Source organism: Micropterus salmoides, unplaced genomic scaffold (genome assembly GCF_014851395.1).
Source record: "Micropterus salmoides isolate LMB-PRFRI ecotype aquatic unplaced genomic scaffold, ASM1485139v1 Ms_hic_scaffold_2, whole genome shotgun sequence".
Taxonomy (NCBI): Eukaryota; Metazoa; Chordata; class Actinopteri; order Centrarchiformes; family Centrarchidae; genus Micropterus; species Micropterus salmoides.
The window spans coordinates 4458414-4477415 of record NW_024041150.1 but is presented as its reverse complement, the minus strand read 5'-3'; the positions used below and the strand labels follow the sequence as shown (position 1 = coordinate 4477415).

Sequence of the window (19002 nt, the reverse complement as noted above, 5' to 3'; positions counted from 1 at the left end):
ATAAACCATTAAAAGCATCATAAAATAGATTATAATGCACCTGAATATCTTCTAATACACCTGGAATACAACTGTAACTGTAAATTTGATGAAAAGAAACAATAATTCAAAAATATAGGCGAATTTCCATGTTTTGGCCATATATACTGTTTATATGTTCACTTTCATTGGGAGTTTTCTTCAAAACATTATTTCTCTCCACACAACCACGTTCCAAATAACATAAAGCTTCCAAAAATCTGAATTTATAGCTTGCAGTTGAATAAAAAATGAAAATGCCTTTAGAAAGGTTTATTTGAACATTAAGAAAGTATGCAATGCAATTGAATTATAGAAGAAATAAATGTGTATTGTCCAAAAAAAACTTAGCTAATGATTATGTGACGTGTTTGCACCAATCAGTAACAACAAGTTTCTTTTTGGCCAAGTGTTCAGTTCTCTCCCTTTGAACATGACAAAAGAGGAGGGAAGGCTAAATCATGCCTACATATGTGCAGGGACGATAGTACATAACTAAAGTTGATCTACTGGAGAAACAGATCTGAAAGCAACACAGAACGCCTGAGAGCGTTATACTCTGTTATATTTATATATTTTGAAATGTCACCAGCCACCAGAATTTTATGTTTCCTTTTACATAAATAAAAACATTTCCACCATAAATTGGTGCAGAAACTTTCACCAGAATGCAGGAAATTAAGTGTTTAAAGATCAAAATTTCCTGGGGGACGTCCCTCGTATACTCCCCGCTCATATATCTCAGCATTGAGCAAAACACTTAAAGGATCTTTTCGTCTCGTTCTCCTGAACCTAATATTGCATATCATGATGTCTCACAAGCTAAGTATCTCTTCCACATTTCAACACAAAGTGATGCACTTGAAACTATTAATATACATATAATTATAAACTTGATTTGTTTGTATATTAATATCTTGTCTTATAGGTAGTTATGCAGATTTATTTTGTCACAACAGGCTATAATGTGAAATTAAGTCAGTAACTCCCTTCTGCAATGTAGCAGACAATTTACATTAATATAAAAGCAATGTTGAGGAGTAACTAGTTACATGCAGTTTAGTTACCAAATTTAATTACAAAACGAATGTAATCTTTCACAGTTACTGGAAAAAAAGTGCAATTAAATTACAGTTATTGAGGAAAATGTTCACGATAACATCGGGGGTTACATCTGAATATTTTCTGTAAAAAACTCGGCTATATGTTGAATAATATTAATTTTGTAGTTAATAATCAATGATGAATAACTTGCCCGGAGGCATTTTAATGAGGGTAAATAGTTTTCACATTCACCTTTCCTTACTCTTCTTCCTTTTGTATATGGTGTCAAAGGAACAACAAGTTAATTTCACCAGTGTGGGATCAATAAAGTCTGTCTTATTTTCTTATTATTCATCATTATTGTCTTTTCTGATTGTATCAGTAGGGGGCTCCAGAGTTTAATACTACATGCATTCAGGAATCCTTGTTGTGTTTCCATCTGTCACTTCACTGTGACGCTTGTTTCTTGCTTGCTCTCCCAGTCTGCACATCTTTAAAACAGATTTTGTGTCTCTAGAAACCGACAAAGATCGAGGTAAGCTGCACACACGACCTCCACAAACATCAGTTCTCTTACTGTTGACTAATATAAATGGTTAACTTTAAATGTTCAGATAAAATTTTGCACAACAGCAGGTCGTTCATCTCCAGTGTTTGTCGTGTTTATAACCCTGGTTTTATTCACTGATGTTTGTCTCCCGGGTGCACACGACTGCAGATGAACCCAAACATGGCTGCTTATTTTAGAAGTAATGTTTGACATTTTGGGAAATGCCCTTATTCGCTTTCTTCCTGAGAGTTATAGGAGAAGACTGAATAACACACACACGTTACTGTTTCATTCATTTATTTTATTTTAATTTTTAATATATTTGTATTTTTTTAAACACACACACACAGTTTTATTTATTATTTTTTTAATGTAATATTATTTTCATTTTGTAACATTTTATTTTTATTGTTATTTTATTTTTTATTAACACACACACACAAACACAACTTTTACTGTTTTATTTAATTATTTAATGAAATGTATGAAATTAATTGTTCTTATGTAATTTATTTTGTAGCTTTGGCAATATTGTTGTTATACATTCATGCCAATAAAGCTGATTTGAATTGAACTGACTTGTACCACTCTCCTGCAAAGCTACAGCCAGTTAGCTTAGCACAAATACTGGAAACGGGGGGGGAACAGCTAGCCTGGCTCTGCCCAAAAGGAAAGAAAATCCACCATCAGCACCTCCTAAGCTCACTTGTTAATACGTTATATCTCATTTGTGTTAGCTGTACAAAAGTGCAGAAAAGACACTTTGCTGTATTTAACAGTCAAATATTGGGGGTATTGATGTCCCAAAATGTAAAAAAAGGGCGATTAGTAGTTGCCATTTAGCTGACGTACATAAGCGTTAGCTCGCCAGCTGCTTTTCAGTAACCAACGTTATTTGTTATCTCTCACCGGAGGCTCAGCAACGTGAGCACAGCTAAATGTATTGGATGAAAACGAAACGGATAGTGAGCTGGACTGAATATTATTAATCAGATTGTCACACTATATAACATTATAGTTAGACCACTAACATTACTAGTGATTGGGTCTTCCTGTGTTGTTGTCCTGAGCTGTTAATGTAGCAGTCTTGTATAATATGTGGGTCACCTAAGCGACAGTGAAGAAGATGTGTACCTGAGTATCGGAACAATTACAATAGATCTAAATTGAATGTTACGAAGCAAACAGCAGTAGATCCGTGCTAATGTTTGCTGGCTGCCCTGCCTTGTGTTGTTGCAACGAGTCGCTCCGCATTTGCTTTGTGGAGTTACATCCTTTCTTGCAAGCTAAAACGCACTTTAACATAATAACATAATACAAGAAGTACACAGGAAAGTAATATGGGTTGGGTTAGCTGGTGAAGTTATGTGGAAAGCTTTGCACCAGATAACGTAGCCACAGGTCAGCGTTAGCCGGCGAGCTAGCGTTATCTAACTTTGGCCAACTAAAGCACAAAATATTCCAAGCTTTGCAGCGGAGGTCTCTCCGCGGCTCAAGCCTTTCTGATGTTGACTGTTTTCATCCATCGTCAGTCTGATTCTCGTTTGGCCTCACAGGCTTCAGCACATAAAACTAACCGTTGTTTTTTATCTTTACATGGAGTTTGTTTGAGTCTGTGTTTTGCTGTGAGCCGGATGTTTTGTGGTGTTAGTGGACTGCATATCGTTAGCTGCGGTGTTGTCGCTGTAGTCTGAGAGAGGCTCGGGAGCACGCGCAGGGCTGAATCCTGACCCGATGCTTTCACATTAAAAACATAACAGAGAAAGACAGGTGTGTGGGTCATTTCTATGTGATGTTACAGCCTGTTGACAAAAAGGAAGTAAAAAGTGATTTATTGATACGTGATTTCATTGAAAAACTACAGACAGTCTTTAATGTTTTCTGTTGGAGAACTTGTATAACAATAGAAATTCACAGGTTGGAGTAAGACAACAACTCATAATGCACTTTTCACCTTCTTTCTTTCATTTCCTTCTTTGAGCCTGTCATTAGGAAATTTTGGCCCTGAACTGAGCCTCCCAGGCAGATGTCGGCAGACTCCTGAAGAATGAAATGCTTCAGGTTGAAGATGGTAGCGGGTTGATGTCGTGGTCAGGGTTGAAGTCCAAACCAGGTGAAGAAAGATCTGTTCAGTGCCGGCGGGGGAGGTCTTTCCGACTCAGCTCAGGACAGAAGAGTCCCCCAAGCTCTTCTTTCTGCGTTCCCTTCCTCGGTTCCTACTGACAGTGCGTTTGGTAGTCGAGTTTGGCTCCCAGTCTCGTTCCTGCCAGGTGTTTGTTGAAGGCGTCGTCCATCTGTTGGCTCTGTTCTGGTGTGAAGTGGTTCTTCCAGTCCCCGACCTCTCCTGCTCAGGGAGAAAAAAAAGTTCAGATTTTCATTTAAATTTCTTGAGTAGCTTTTAAATGAAATACACTTGAAACCCAAGATGCTGTTTCATCTATTCGTGTCTCAAAATACTCATTTGAAAGGAGTAATTCATAATTTCAGGCCTCTCTTTTTGAGCGTTAGATGCTAAGCTAGGCTAACCACATTCAAAACTACAGCTCTTTATTGTACAGACATCTGAACATCTCAACTTATACTTCTGCTGTGTACCCTAAGTCGTAGCCTGACGCGCACTTCCAAAAAAATGTAATGTCGTGGCGACACAGACCGCAAGAACTGTGATATGTCTACCTGGTAGCATTTAATTTCCTCCTGCGCATTTCTGGCTAGTCCTTCTTTAGCCTCAACCGGCTCAAGCGTCGTACATACCATCTACTCCGACGCCTTCTCTCGTTTCACTACAAGTAACGGCTGTTCAACATCAATCAGCTCAAACCCCAACATGATCCGCTCACTTTCAGTTGCCATTGTTAGTAGTAGGGCTGCAACGAACAATTATTTTCATTGTCGATTAATCTGTTATTTTCAGCCCCTAAAAGTCTTGGTCTTGTCTCGGTGGGCTTGACTTGGTCTCGGTTTGGGTGGTCTTGACTACGACACTACTAGTTTGTAGGAGCCTACTACCGAAACGAAGAACAAGAAACTCAACACCGTGGAACCTAGAAACCCCTTAGCCAGCTAGCGGTTCGGCGGTGTAACTGCAGAGTTACGCAGACTCCAACGCACGTGTAAATGCTCACGACGGCACATAGGCTACATCGTCAGCTACGGCGTAGGCTCTACACAGAAGTATAAATTGGCCTTTATTCTGAAAAGTGTTTTTCCCAAAATGCTGAACTGTGCCTTTAAGTCTGCCTAAATAGTTTGAGAGAGTCATAGACTGTATATAAGAAGTGGACGTAGTCATGGTGACGTCACCCGTTGGTTTGTGGACCACCGTTTTGAAGCGTCGAGTTTGGCCGATAGGTCACCGACATGTTGAGTTTTTGCAACCAGGAAGTGCCCGGAAGTGACCATATTTGGACGAGACGGCGGAGCTAACGGCCGTGTGCGGAGCGAGTCAGCTTACTTAGCTAGGTTCGTCTGTAATTCACGTTAACTGTCATTTTAACAGGGCTGATAACTTGATAACTAGCGAGCAGTCTTAAAACTAAATATACTCAGAGAAAGTGAACAGCCAACTCCTAATACACTTTTTCAACAGCGCTGTTAAATTTACATAGCGCCAAGGGTACGAGTCACTCTTGCCTGATTGACAGGTCGCCATGGTAACGACTTGTCAATCTTAGATAATCCCGTCCTGAAACATACTCTGCTTTATGGTCTATTTTAAAATAAAATGGGACCATAATTTACCAAATGAACATCATTTTGTATTGAAGAAGACTTGAAACTAGCGACAGACCATAAAGTCATCAGGAAAGTCTTTACTGGGGTAATAAATCAGCTGAGTAGTAGAAACATTTTACCATTATTTCTAATGGAACCGGACTTCTTTTTGCAACCAGAAGAGTCGCCCCCTGCTGGCCGTTCAATAGAATGCAGGTTTCTGGGATTTGTGCGTTCGCATCAATCGCTGACCGGAAGCTTGGTGAGAAGGCAGGTTCCACTTTTCAGAAACGTTCATGACACAGACTTGTAATGAAAACTGGTGTAAATATGAGTCGGACTTGCAGCTGTGTTATTGTTTGGCTTCTGAACTCTTGGACTGACACTTTGATATCATCACACAAATACATGTTGCTAGGCCGAGTTTCGAGTTTTATTTAAGCCCAGAGTTCCTCATAATGCCAGATATGTGCGCGCTAAATTACAGGGGAACGTGTACAAAATAATAATAATAATTTCAAAAACGCTTCAGTGTTTACGTCAACATGAGCAGAAACTCCAGTGAAGAGAGAAAACCTAGAATAAGTACTATGTAGCATGTATGTGCAGTAAATATACACATTGCAGTATAATTTTAAAAAATGGCCATTAATGGACTTGATAAAATAATAATTTCAGTAAAAACAACCAAATGTTTTTTTGTTGTGGTGAAAAAATGGGCACCTTTTCTGAAGATGACGTTTCCCATAGTGCCGAGGGAGTTAGCGGAGCTCTCCTTCATGGCGCTGAAGGTGCTGCCCTCTGCGATCTTCTGGACCTGAGCCTCCGTCAGGCTAAAGCCAAAGAAGGTGGCAACCTTACGGATGCCCTCGCTCAGGTCCTGCAAAACAGGAAACAGAATCAGAGCCACTACGGACACTTCTACTGAAATCCTATCACAAACTCTTAATGTGATAAAAAAAAAAAAAACAAAAAAAAACAATCAAGTTTAACACTGATGGATGAGTTGACAAATGGTCAGCAGAAACTATATCATTTTGACATTTCACTTGCTAATTCAAATACTCAAATATCATTTTTTAAAACAACTTTATTAATCTTACATATTTGAACAATCAGCGTGTGATTTACCTGTTTCAGATCTTCATAGGTGACAACCATGACGTTGGGGTCGTCCATCTTCTTCTCCCAGGCCAAAGCGTGATCAAAGTATGACCCCCAGGGAACTGCACACACACACCAAACAGATCAGCCGGGAAGTATTGATGTGGCCTAAGGCACACCTGTGCAAATACCCAAGCTTTCTGATCAGCATCTTGATATGCCACACCTGTGAGGTGGATGGGTTATCTCGGCAAAGGAGACTCACTAACACAGATTTTGACAGATTTGTGAACAATATTTGAGAGAAATAGGCCTTTTTTGTGCATAGAGAAAGTCTTAGGTCTTGTTCAGTATATATATAAAATACAGGGCTAATGGGGAAAGTGGGAACAGTTGTGCAGGTGGGCGAGCAGGTCATGTGATGGGGAATGGTGATAACATGGGTTGATGCAGGGCAGGGAGTGGCAGGATCTGAAATGACTGCACAGTTTGTACATGGCAGGAAACAAATTAGGCAAAGGAATGTGTCAGTCACTGTGAGTGGAAGCTTCTAGCCTTACAAAAACAAGCCTGTGCGTGAGACTGTAAAGTTAACCTCTAAACAGCTATGTAATCTCTGGGCGGTGATTTGATGGTAGAGTGACAGAGCACAATAAAGGCGGCTGGAGCCTTTATGTTGCAGAGACAGCACATTTCATGCCTCTATCACAGTTATGTAATGACTGGCTACTGTGTAGATTAAGATTTCACGCTCGAAACGTACAATAAGTTGCCAGTTTATTAGGTCCACCTAACTAGGACTAATGCAATAAGTTCTACCTGCTCCTTCTGTTTTCTCTTGAAGTTTTCTGCCTCTTGTGTTTTTTTTATTCCAAAGCAACTTACAATTTGACAAACATACAAGTATCAATAAAGTAAGAGATCTACAAGTGACAATAGATCCTAGAAAGAGCTGTTAGCATACGGCATCAATGGGGTAAATACCTAGGGGAACAAGTAAGAGTTAACAAGTAGTGCAATCCATGATGCAAGAGAATTATAAAGAGATATAGAAGAAGAAGACCACAGGAAGTGCATGTTAGAGGTTAGGAGTTAGAGGTGTTACAAGAGGAAGTTTTCTCAGAAGAGTTTTCAGGAGCGTCTTGAAGTTCCACCATCATGGTGTCACCGATGAGAACAGGGACTGAGATTGCTTTGTGTGTAGGGATGGCAGAGCCAGGCAGCGACGTGAGTCTGTAAGGACTTTGGTTTTGTGTTCATGTTTTTCCTGTTTTTAGTCTGTCATGGTTTGGGGTTTAGTGTTTCTTCTGTGCAGCCTTTTTCATTCTTAGTTTAGTTGTAAACTAAACTGGTTGTTTAGTGCTTAGTCTTCAGTCCTACAGTATGTCTCCGTGTTTAGTGTAGTCCCTGCCCTGGTTTTGTTCCGTGTTTTCCGTTTTACTTTGGTAACTCTGTCCTTGTGTGTTCCCATGTGTCTTGCTTCCTGTTTTATTTTGTAGTGATCAGTTTTCATGTGTCCTTGTCTGGCTTTGTCTTCTGTTGTGATTACCTGATGCATTTCATCTGTGCATCCCTCCCTGCTTGTTTGCCTGTGTATTTAAGCCCTCAGTTCTGTTCTGTCTTTGTGGCATCCTCGTCTACGTTGAGTGTCCTGTCCCCTCCATTTATTGGATTTTGTACCCTTGCCTTGAGCTCTTTGGAAGCTTATTTCAGTTTAGTTTTTGTTTTAGTAAATCATTAAAACTGCATCCACCTCGCAAGTGTCTGCATTTGGGTCCACAACTTATTTTGTCTGCCATTGCACTCAGCCCTTCCATGACAAACCTTGTATTATGGAGTTTCGGTAGATGGGTTCAGACCTAGTAGTCACCCTGTATGCAAGCATTAGTGACTTGAATTTGATTCAGGAGGCCATGGGTAGCCAGTGGAGGTCTGAACCATTTGTAGGGGTTTCACCACACAAGCTGGAGGACCCACTATGAGGGCAATGCAGTAGTCGATGCGAGAGATAACCATGGCCTGTACCAGAAGCTGAGTGTGGTAATGAGTAAAGTAGGGCCTGATTTTTCCTATGTTGCATAGAAGAAAGCTGCACCTGTGTCTCCAAACATACTGCCCTCGCTGTTATGTATATAAGTCTGCGTTTTCTTGTTGTTCATTGTCCATTCGTCTGTGTTAGGGTCAAGTGTCTCTGCCTGCTTCCCTGTTCTGTATGTTTGTTTTGGATTCAGATACATCCAACACAGTGATTTCCACAGTGAACCTGCTGAGTCTGCAGCAGCACACTGTGTAGAATAGCCCATAAACACAGCAGGGCTCATAAAGTCAGTGGTATTTCTGCCGCAGGGGAGATATATACACTCACAGCCTATAATCTTGATGCGGGTTACACATTTTGTGCCCAATTTAGTTAAAGTTCCCCTGGAATTGCTTGAACTTGAATTCAGTTTCTCACAACTCTATGATTTGGACTGAGAAACAAGGATATACTTCATGATTTGACTGTTACATCCCTTCAAAGCTGGTGATAGTATACATTTGTCTTCTTGACAACTATTCTAGGACCAGCAGAATGGATGTCATTGAATGTAAACCACGAAATAAGTATTTTGTATGTGTCCGAAATGTCTCCACTTCCGCCCCAAAAAGGCACCATTTCTTCCTGTTTGAGTACTTGTTGAGGAAAAACTACAGTATTCAGCTGATTAAAGACCTTCAGTAGGAACCACTGGGCTTGGGGCTGAGAGCAAACAGACAGGAAGTCAGAAAGAAAGTATTAAGAGACGGATTAACACAGAATATAAGATGAAATTTAGATTTTCCTTCCCCAAAAAACTAGAAAGCATGCACTCACACAGCTCATACCTGCACAAAGGTTGTTGTAATTAAGGATGATGTTCATACATTTTAATCTGCATCAAAATGCACACACTGACCAACAATTATAAGTCAGATAATAGTGACAAAATGTAAAGAAACACCTAATATTAACATAAATATGCATTTGTTACTCAGGCTTAACATTCCACCAAATCTCATATCCTCCTTTTCTCTCCTTATCTCAAGGCCAGTTTGTCTTTTCCCATGTGTTTCAGCCTTTTCCTTAGTCTTTGCTCTCCCACGGTTTTTGGACTTTCACTTCACCATCTTTTGGATTTTGATCCTGTAAAGCTTTTTGGGGCTTTTACCATTAAATCATTGTTACATTGCACCAGCTCTACCTCAAGTTGTATTTGGGTCCTGTTCCTCGTGTTCCTGGTTACCTCGTTTGCATTATTTGTGCGAGAATATCTCATCATCATATGAGATCCAATTAATAACAAATAGACTGGATCACAAAATAAGCACCGACTATTACATGCTTCATGTCTTTTGCTCGTGAAGGCGGCAAGTGTGTTTTCTCACCGTTTCCACTCAGGAAGTCGGAGAAGAAGGATTCCCAGGACTGTGCTGGGAGGACAGGGTTGTTGTTGGAGAAGTGGTAGAAGGAGACCAGGGTGTCTTTAGGGTTCCTGAAGATCACCAGCATCTATAAAATAAAGGAGCATGATAAAAAAAAAAAAAAAAAAGCCGTAAAATACAGAATGCATGTAATAAAACATAAGACAGAATAAAATCAACAAAATAAAATTTAAAAAAAAAATGCTAAAAAACTGCTTTTCAAACATAAAGGAGACAGAGCAATTCATGTAAATGGCTCTGATTTTATTACAAAGAGGACTTATTTTTTAGTGTTATTCCCATTTACTGTCACGACCCCTCGTCGTGACCCTGACCTTCTTTTTAGTATGCGTGTGAATATAGTTTATTGAGTTCTTTGCCCTTTTTGGTATGTCTGCTGTGTGCTTGGTGGGTTTTGGTTTTGCTTCTGTCTGTGTTCTGATTTCTCCCGCATGCTCTGAGGCTGCTGGTGGGTGTGGTCGCCTGTGCGCCTGTCTACTCACCTGGGTGATGATGATCTTCTCATACATAAAAGCCAGAGCAACCTTCCAGTCCCCGCTGGATCGTTGTGCCAGTCAGTATGAGCACACGCCAGCCAACCCAGTCCTGAACTTTCTGAATCTTGTCTGTTTTTTGAGATACCCTGTCTTGACCGCAGAGTACTAGCCTGGACCCTGGACTCGGATTACTCACCAGCATCACAAGACCCAGAGGACTGGAACCCGGACCAGAACCCTCTGACCAACTGGAACACTAACCGCCCAGCCCACACCTCTGTTTGTACTTGTTTTGAATAAGTTCACCTTTATTTGAACTACACTCTGGTCTGCGTCTGAGTTCTGGCTCCCGGTCCTGACAGTTCCATTTATTTAAACTCAAACTATTAATGTTAAATTGACAATAAGATATGAAAAGATTAAAAATAATAAAGGATATGTAAATTAAAGTTGGAGCAGGCCTGTGCAAAATATTTATCCTACATTGACTTTGTTAGAGTATACAGTACTGTTGGAGGCGTGTGAGAGTCGATGAGCAGAATCCATTTGTTGTGGAAACTTACTTTAGTTTTCTTTGCATAGAAGGAAGCGGGGATGTTGTCAGGGTGCATGTGAGTCCCCAGAAACCTCGGAGAGGGAGTCTCCTCCTTGGCCTGTGTGTTGGGAAGACAGGGAAGGTAAATTAAAGTGCTGCAGTTTAGCATTAGCTGCCACATAATGCCACCAGAATGAGATTTTTCTTATCAAACTTCATACCAGCGTTTTCACCAAATTAAGCAAAAACTTAAATTAATTTTTTTTAATTTTGTAGAAGAAAAAGTTAAGGAAATAGAGATAAAACCACAACATTTAATTAAACTTAAAGGCATGTGCAGGCTAAACAAACAAGATGCAACGTGTTTAATTAGCGAGGGTTAAAGTTACCTTTGGACGGACTCTTTCAGTCTTTATGCTAAGCTAAGCAGCTACCTAGCTTCAAATTTAGAGTGGTATAAATCTACTCTAACTCTCACCATGAAAGTGCATATTTATATTTTCCAAAAGGTGGAACTACTCCTACTCCAGCTTCTGTTCACTGCCTAATGCTTTCTAAGGATTTCAACATTTCAGAGTTCAACGCATGACAGACCACAGAAAGCTATTCTCACACAAACACACCAAACCATGTGTTCGTGATTAAAGCGTTGGAAGAGGCCCAGCAGTGTGTTTCAGCGAGGTTTCCTAGAAGAACACAGCGAGGTTTCCTAGAAGAACATCTGCATTTTAGTTTAATTCAGTTATTTAGTGTATCTTTTGTTATTCAAACGGGACGTAAGAATGTGTTTTTATGATCTTTATGATACTGCAGAAACACCCTCACAGACTCAAGACTGCCACATTATCTGATGAACTTTGTTTGACTTTTGAGCTTCAGCAGATCTACATCCAAAACATCAGCTTACTCAGTGAGGTTTGGTCTATTTATCTATGTTCTATTTATAGTTTTTCATTATATTCCAGTCAAATCTAATAAATTTTACTCATGGATGGTGGTTACAAAAAATGATGCCTGACGTCAGCTGGTTAATTTGCTTAATCTTCGCAGTTCTTTAGACCGCGGTGGAAGGAACGTTTTAATTCCTTGAAAAGAGTACGTACCAGGGACTTTTGAGTCCTTCCAGGGGCAGAAGAGGAAGGAGGAGACACACTCAAATGTATGAAGTGGTGGCATCCAAAAAAGGCAGTCAAAACTATTTAGAATATTGTTGCATATAATAATTATTCTGTAGACAATAAACAGTTTTGTGATTGTAATGTCTGCTTCATCTCAAATGTCAAGCGTCTTTGCCCCAGACTGTTTGCTTCTAGTCATGGATCAAGTTTTAGTGCACTAGATTTGAAAATTGGGCTTTAAAAAGACAAAACTATACACGGTCACAACAATGACAAAACACAGAACAGAAAATAAAACTCCCACTTAAAACCGGCAGAAGGGAATGTTTAAGCGTTGTATAAACAGGATGTAAAGTATTCAGGAATAATCCTTTTCAAATGACACCTGGTAGCGGAGTAACCAATCACAGATGGTTAGCCTGCTGACAAAATGTGAAACTGCTCAGTGGGGTTGACTCTCACAGGGAAGATATCTGAAATAACATCTCGTCTCGCTCTAACATGCAATTTGTCTAGACACAACCCACAGACCGGAGTGCTTTCCCGTGTCCCTGTAGCGTGTTTCTGAAGGGTCAACGAGGAGAAACATGTCAGAAATCAATCTTCCTGCCTCCCGGGGCGTCATTAGTGTCTCTGGCTGATGTGTGTAATAAAATATGTGCACAGCTCCTCAATCGATTCACTCTTTAATTTCACAGACCACAATGTGTCATTGTACAAAGCCCAAAGTCAGCACTGTCAAAAATGGTGTAGCTGAAGAAGGTCTTATTCTTTAGGGTCTTTGCAATCTTGCAGATTTGATAAATTAAATTGTTGTATTTTCTCGTAGAGCTTTGCGTATTTGAATAAAGGCCCATCTGGGACGAGCATTATAAACTAGCTTAGGCTAGAATGCTGCGGTATGTTGGTCCAGGCTAAATACCATTAAAAATGAACATAAAAGCATAAAAATTTAATTTTCAGTCTGTCAACATGAAAAAAGTCTTATCCCATTATTCAGATTTGAAAAGATATTCAATTATTGCCTAAAGTCTCCATTATTATATCTTTCAAATTGTTGTTCTGTAGATTATCTAGAATAACCAGGTCATTGCTTCAAAGAGAGACATCCTGTTGAATTCTTGAGATAGTTTTTGAATTCCTGTGAGCAGCTCTAGGGACGGAGGCAGAGGCCATCAAAAAAGTTGAAAGAGGCTGAAAAGCTTCAGAGAGCTGCAGAGTACATAACTATGAATGACTGTTTTCAGCTTACACGTAATTATTTGAGAGATTTAACGGTAAAAATGTTGATTATAGTGAAACTTTAATCTGTTACAGCTCAACGAAACACAGCCAGACTTGTATGTATCGGCACGCCTTAGCCGGCCACCTTAACCCTTTCTGCCTGCTTTCCTAACACACACACACACACACACACATATCTGGTGTCCACCTTTAAGGCTTCTGGTCCAAGAAACTCGATCAGCGGCGGCCCCTTGTACTCCGTGTTTACCCCTGTGGCCTCTGCAATGATCTTCTTCAACACCCCGACCATCCAGTTAAAACCTGCACACAGATGCACACGTTGTGTTTCAGACATGGAGTAGAGTTTTGTTCTGTCAGCTCAGAAACGTCCCTTATTCTGACAGGGAAAAGTGAAAAGGACGATGCAAAACACTGTTATTCCTGATGCAGCCAGTAAGAATAACATGAATATTCCACTCACAGTAACAGCAGACTGTGAATGTATGTTTGTAAAAACATTTTAACTTCGCAGGAGGGGAATCCTTGCTGCTTCAGTTTATTTTAAAACAACAGAACGTAGCGTACAGGGACAGTGATGCCTTTATACTGTGCACATTTTGGATTATGCAGCTGCTGCAGGTCATTTCTTTCATCTGTTTCACATCTCTTCTTTCAGTTTGGCAGCGAGCCAGCCTGTTACTACGCTGTGAGGACATTCCTGTTTCCCTGACAGGCCCTGCAGTTGAATAATAACTCTGGATCACAGGTGGGGAAACATCCGTTGGGGTAATTTAAAGGTGTTTATGACCTGACAGGTTGACTGTTTGCGTTGACTAATTATGAATCTTCAATAACGAGCATCTATTTAACAGTACTTGTGTGATTCTCATTTTTGATGTTTCTTTAAATGCAAACTTACAGTAGGAGGACCACTCAACTCTTTTTTTACTGTACAGACAGCCAAAACCCATTTCTGCCATGAGAGCAACAACATATTTGACCTTTCCTCAAAACGACATGTACGAGTGTTGGCAAGTACCAGTCCAGCATCTAGTTACCTAAGTCACATGACGTTTAACACGTGGTAAACGCTGTGAAACAGTTGTAGTTAAGTTAGGTTTAGGCAACAAAACTACTTTGTTAGGTTTAAGAAAAATGTCGACTTTGGCTTCCCCCCCCCCACACGTGACTCTAACCTCGGCCTCCTGAGTTAAAGTCCTGAGCCTACTTGACTCACCTATCCACCCCACCACCTCCTTAAAAATGAGAATAAAGCCAACATTTCTGGTATTTATAGTAATACTTTTAGTGTTGAACAATGGCACTAAAGGGTCCCATGTGCGTTGGTACAAGACGGCGAAAGACGTGACAAAGCAGAGCTATTTGACGCCCTGGGAATGAGAACAGGCTGGTTGGAAAGTAAGACAAATATAATCTTTCCCCAAAACGACATGTACAAGGAATACCAGTGCAGCGACGGGTGTTCCTGACCTTCAGTACGTTAACGCAAGTCACGTGACCCGTGACGTTTAACATGCGGTAAATGTTGTGAAACAGTTTGGTTAGATTTAGGAAAAGATCGTGGTTTGGGTACAAAATGAGTACATTATGTAAGTCATCTACAAAACATGTCACCTTTGACTTTCTGTCACACGGGATTCAAACCTCAGTCAATTCAATGCAGGTTCATTGGCATGAATGTAAACAGTACTGTCAAAGCTACAAATAAATTACAAAAGACCAATTAATTTCATTACATAAAGTAAATAAAACAGTAAAAGTGTGTGTTTGTGTGTTAAAAAATAAATAAATATAATATAAAAATAAAAAATATTAAAAATAAAACAGTAAAAGTGTGTGTTGAAAAATAAAATAATATATCAAAAATTAAAATAAAATAAATAAAACAGTAAACGTGTGTTTTCTTTTTACATTGCAGAATAATAGAATTTGGCGATCAAATTGTTTAAAAAAAAAAAAGAAGAAAGATGAAGAGGTTTAAGATGGCGCTATGTAATTAATCTGTGTAATCCAGTTGGAGCTCCCTTTAAAATGACACCTGGCTACTTCCTGGAGTGAGTGAGAATTGATTTGTGATCTAGTTTTAGACTAGAGATGTAAAGTGCAACACACACAGACACCAGTGACAGGGAAAATATATCACCGGCAGCAGATCGTAAATATGAGCTCGTTGAGTTGAAGGTCGGGCTAATCCTCCTCTACCTCGTCCATGTATCACCGAGACATCAGGAAGCCATTATCTGTCTGCTGTGTAACATATTCAGCTGCCTGTCACATCAATAGAGGACGTCCAGACGTTTAAATAGAGGCTCCCATTGGTTGGTCTGACGGTGGACATGTACTGTATAGTCACACCCCCATAGATAAATAGCTCTTTTATCCCCAATACGGGCCCCAGTCCAAAAGGGGCCCCTGTGCATTGAGATGTGGGATGGTTGCGTGTAATCATTCCTCCAAAGGCGATTAACTCATCTGTCTTCGTGTCATTTCTCCATCAGTGAGCTGGTGGGCAAAAAAAAAAAAAAGCCTTTTGAAAGTCAACACTTCCCCAAAAAGAAAACATGTCGCATTCCTCAAACGCACCATGGTGACAGCGGGAATGTCTCTTTTTTCTTCCAGTAAAAACCCAACACTGTGAGCGCTTTGTGTTTTCAAAAGAAAGGGCCTTTTAGATATCAATAAATCATTCACTCGGGTTTGAGCCATAATGTATGCACGCCAGTACCCAGAACCATCGCAACGTGATACAAGGTACAATAAAAATGTTCTTTTTATATCATTTTATTTTTTTATTTTCTGCTGCTCACTTTATGGTTCTTGTGTAATTCTTTCCTCATCACCAGAGAAAGAACTTATTGTGCAGAACATCGGATTACATTCAGTACCGACCTTTTACAAACTCTCATAAAGGCAACTGCTCATTAAAGGAAAAGTTAGACAGTTTTTTGGGTAACACACTTTACTTGCTGTGAGTTAGATGAAAAGAACACCGGAGGGGATATTTACTGAGTGGGGGGGTCTGGGGCTCCTCCCACAAAATATGCAAATATGCAGCGTGGTATCATCAAAACGGCGATTTCTTAAGTCATTTGGCATTTCAAGACATTTAGACTGCCTTTACTTTTATTGTGCAGAAACGGCGTATCATTTTACATCTACTGTCCCAGTTAAAATCAGCGAGTGTGAGATATAATCATAGAATAGCCATGAAAGTCCAACACTATGGTGGTGGAGGGGGGTCGGGTGGATAGTAAGTTGGCCCCTGACCCAGGAGACCGGCGTTCGGTTCCCATGTGAAACAAAAATTTTTTTGTTTTTTATTTATGTTACGTTATGTAAGTTAGCATGCTACATCGTTTCTAACGTTAGCTATGTTAGCTACATACATCAATTCAAACGTAACAAAATCCTAATGTGTTTCTTCAATCTCAACAAAAGCCAAAGTGTAGGAACATCAATTCGCTGTCCAACATATGCTTTTCAAAACGCAACCCATAAGTGGATTGCTACGCCCCTAAAGCCTCCCCTGCATCCTGGTCTCTGTTCCTCTAAATGGGACCATAATTTACTAAATGAACATCACGCTGTGTTGAAGAAGACTTGAAACTAGCGACTGAGACCATAAACTCAGCTGTGAATTAGCCTCACTTTCTCATGGACGTCTAAACAATCACACTTCTTTTACAGCCAGGGGAGTCGCCCCCTGCTGGCTGGTTGAGAGAATGCAGTTTTAATTAACTTCACTTTTCAGACCCAGAGGCTATGACCAATTCTTACAAATGCAGTCTATGGGAGGGAAGGAAGTTAAGCTAAGTTGGAACGGGGTCAGAGCAAAATCTGCATTGTCACGATGTGGTTTCAAAATCTTGCTTGGTATGAACTCTGCCTTTTGTCTTGCATCTACCAATCTCCTCGTTTTCTTTTTCCCCTGTGACTGTGCAGATGTTTGTGGGGAGCGCTGATTGTGGTATGTGCAACAGCTCAGCAGCCATCTGAGTGGAAATTAGGTGCAAACGCAAAGGAAGTTTCCTTCTGTCTGTAATTACAGTCTGTACAGTGTAACATGAAAAATGAGAGATGCTTCGTTTAGCACATTACATTATGTTTCATTTAAGGAAATATATTTGTTAAATAATTAATGTGTTTGTCCTGCACATGTGCTTATTAGTGTTGGCTTTCCAAACCCGAAGTTCCTCAACCGGATGATGATTTATTAAAGGAATAGTTCAACATTATAGGAAGTTTTCATTTTGAGAGTGAGATTTCAATCATACCTGTGTTCAGTACAGAGCTGGAGTTAGGGTTAGCTTGGCTCAGCATTTGTTCAAAGTTTAAAAATACACCACCTGCTCCTCTAGAACTCGCTCATTCATATGTTGTATCTTATTTTTTTAATCCGTACACAGCCGCAGAAATCAGTGTTACCCGCTGTTCTTGACAAAACAAAAAAAGGGGCGAATCCAGTTTCTCCGGTTGTTTAGTTCCCTACATTTGCATACCAGTCATGACCTCAGTCAGATATTTCCTTCAACAGCGGACCGACATTCACTATGTGGGAAAGACTGCAGAGGAAATAAAGAATATAAATCTTTGTTTGTTTCTGTTTTGCAGAACCAGGAGATTCATAAATGAGTCCATATTTTACTCAGATTATCAGATAATTCCTAATGCTGTATACAGCTAGAAAATACTAGAAGAAGATCTTAAACTTTTACATTTTAAGCATTTTTTGATAAAATTTGCTTTACAGATTCACTTTCACCAGTGTTTTAATCATTAACATTACAAGCAACCAGTGGTCAAAGGCCAGAGGTCACAACAGTGGGACCAAATGTTCCTGTGACCTTATAAAAACTTAATTATTTATACAAATGTTGTTTCATCTGGTGGTTGTTACTCTCTGGCTGAACCACAGCTGTTCATTAAGACGTGTTGTAACTGGATGACAGTAACTCACCACATTTGGGATACGCCACCAGCATGATGTCATCCTCTCTGGCCTTGAGGTTCTCCAGAGCCTTTAAATTATCCTCAGGGCACATGAGGCACGGGTACAGCACCCCGTTGTATCTGTACAACTTGTCCTCGTCATTGACTTCCTTTGCCATCTGAATCCTGGACTGCAAGGAAGCCATTAGGTTAGTGCTCATGTTGTTTCACTAGAGTGTCACTGCGAAGATCAGAAACTCAGACTTCTTTTGACAGGAAGTGAAAAACAGCAATTCAAGAGTAACGACGATCAAAGTAAACAGAACAAAGAGAAGCGGCAGCAGCTTGCTTTCTGTGCAGCTGATCGTCCATCCGCTGCTGTCCTGCAAGTGAGCGAGCAGCGTTGAGAGAAAAAGGGTGTGTGTGTGTGTAGTAGTAGTAGTAGTATAAAGGAGGAGGCTTCAGGCTCCTCCTCCTCCTCCTCCTCCTCACACATGCAGGAAAATATAAGATTACTGCACAGTGTTTATCAGATGGGAGGTAAATGCTGACATACTGGCTAATTGTGTCCCCATTGTTGTGGTGGCAGCCCGGCTGACGGTGAGTGTCCTGTTTTTTTCTCCTTTTTATAAGTTTTTCTGCTTTTTCCTTGGTTTTCTGTTCTCTGCCTGCCTCCCTGTGTTTTCTCCCCTGTGTGCTCTCTCTCCCCCTGCTCCTGAGCCCAGCCAACTACCTGCACCTGCATCCCATCAGCCACCTCATCAGCCTGCCACACCTGCCAGTAATCACCTCATGCTCCTTACCCGG

At 40.3% G+C, this 19002-nt stretch overlaps 1 protein-coding gene across 1 annotated transcript; it reads right to left on the bottom strand.

Moving 5' to 3' along the window:
- Nucleotides 1–3427: 3427 nt before the first annotated feature.
- sult6b1 (sulfotransferase family, cytosolic, 6b, member 1) lies at nucleotides 3428–18605 on the bottom strand. The gene is made up of 7 exons (XM_038731817.1): nucleotides 18224–18605; nucleotides 13454–13566; nucleotides 10932–11021; nucleotides 9836–9959; nucleotides 6458–6552; nucleotides 6050–6206; nucleotides 3428–3956 (listed from the first exon to the last, which is right to left on the bottom strand). Exons 1-7 carry the CDS (start codon nucleotides 18414–18416, stop codon nucleotides 3829–3831), a joined length of 900 nt encoding a protein of 299 aa, XP_038587745.1. The 5' UTR covers nucleotides 18417–18605; the 3' UTR covers nucleotides 3428–3828.
- Between the last annotated feature and the right edge of the window lie 397 nt (nucleotides 18606–19002).

Coding starts and splice junctions, on each gene's coding strand:
- sult6b1 (XM_038731817.1), bottom strand. CDS start 18,416: ATGAGCACTAACCTAATGGCTTCCTTGCAGTCCAGGATTCAGATGGCA. Junction 11,022..13,453: donor TTGGACCAGAAGCCTTAAAG/GTGGACACCAGA, acceptor CCCAACACACAG/GCCAAGGAGGAGACTCCCTC. Junction 6,207..6,457: donor CCTATGAAGATCTGAAACAG/GTAAATCACACG, acceptor CCTGTTTTGCAG/GACCTGAGCGAGGGCATCCG.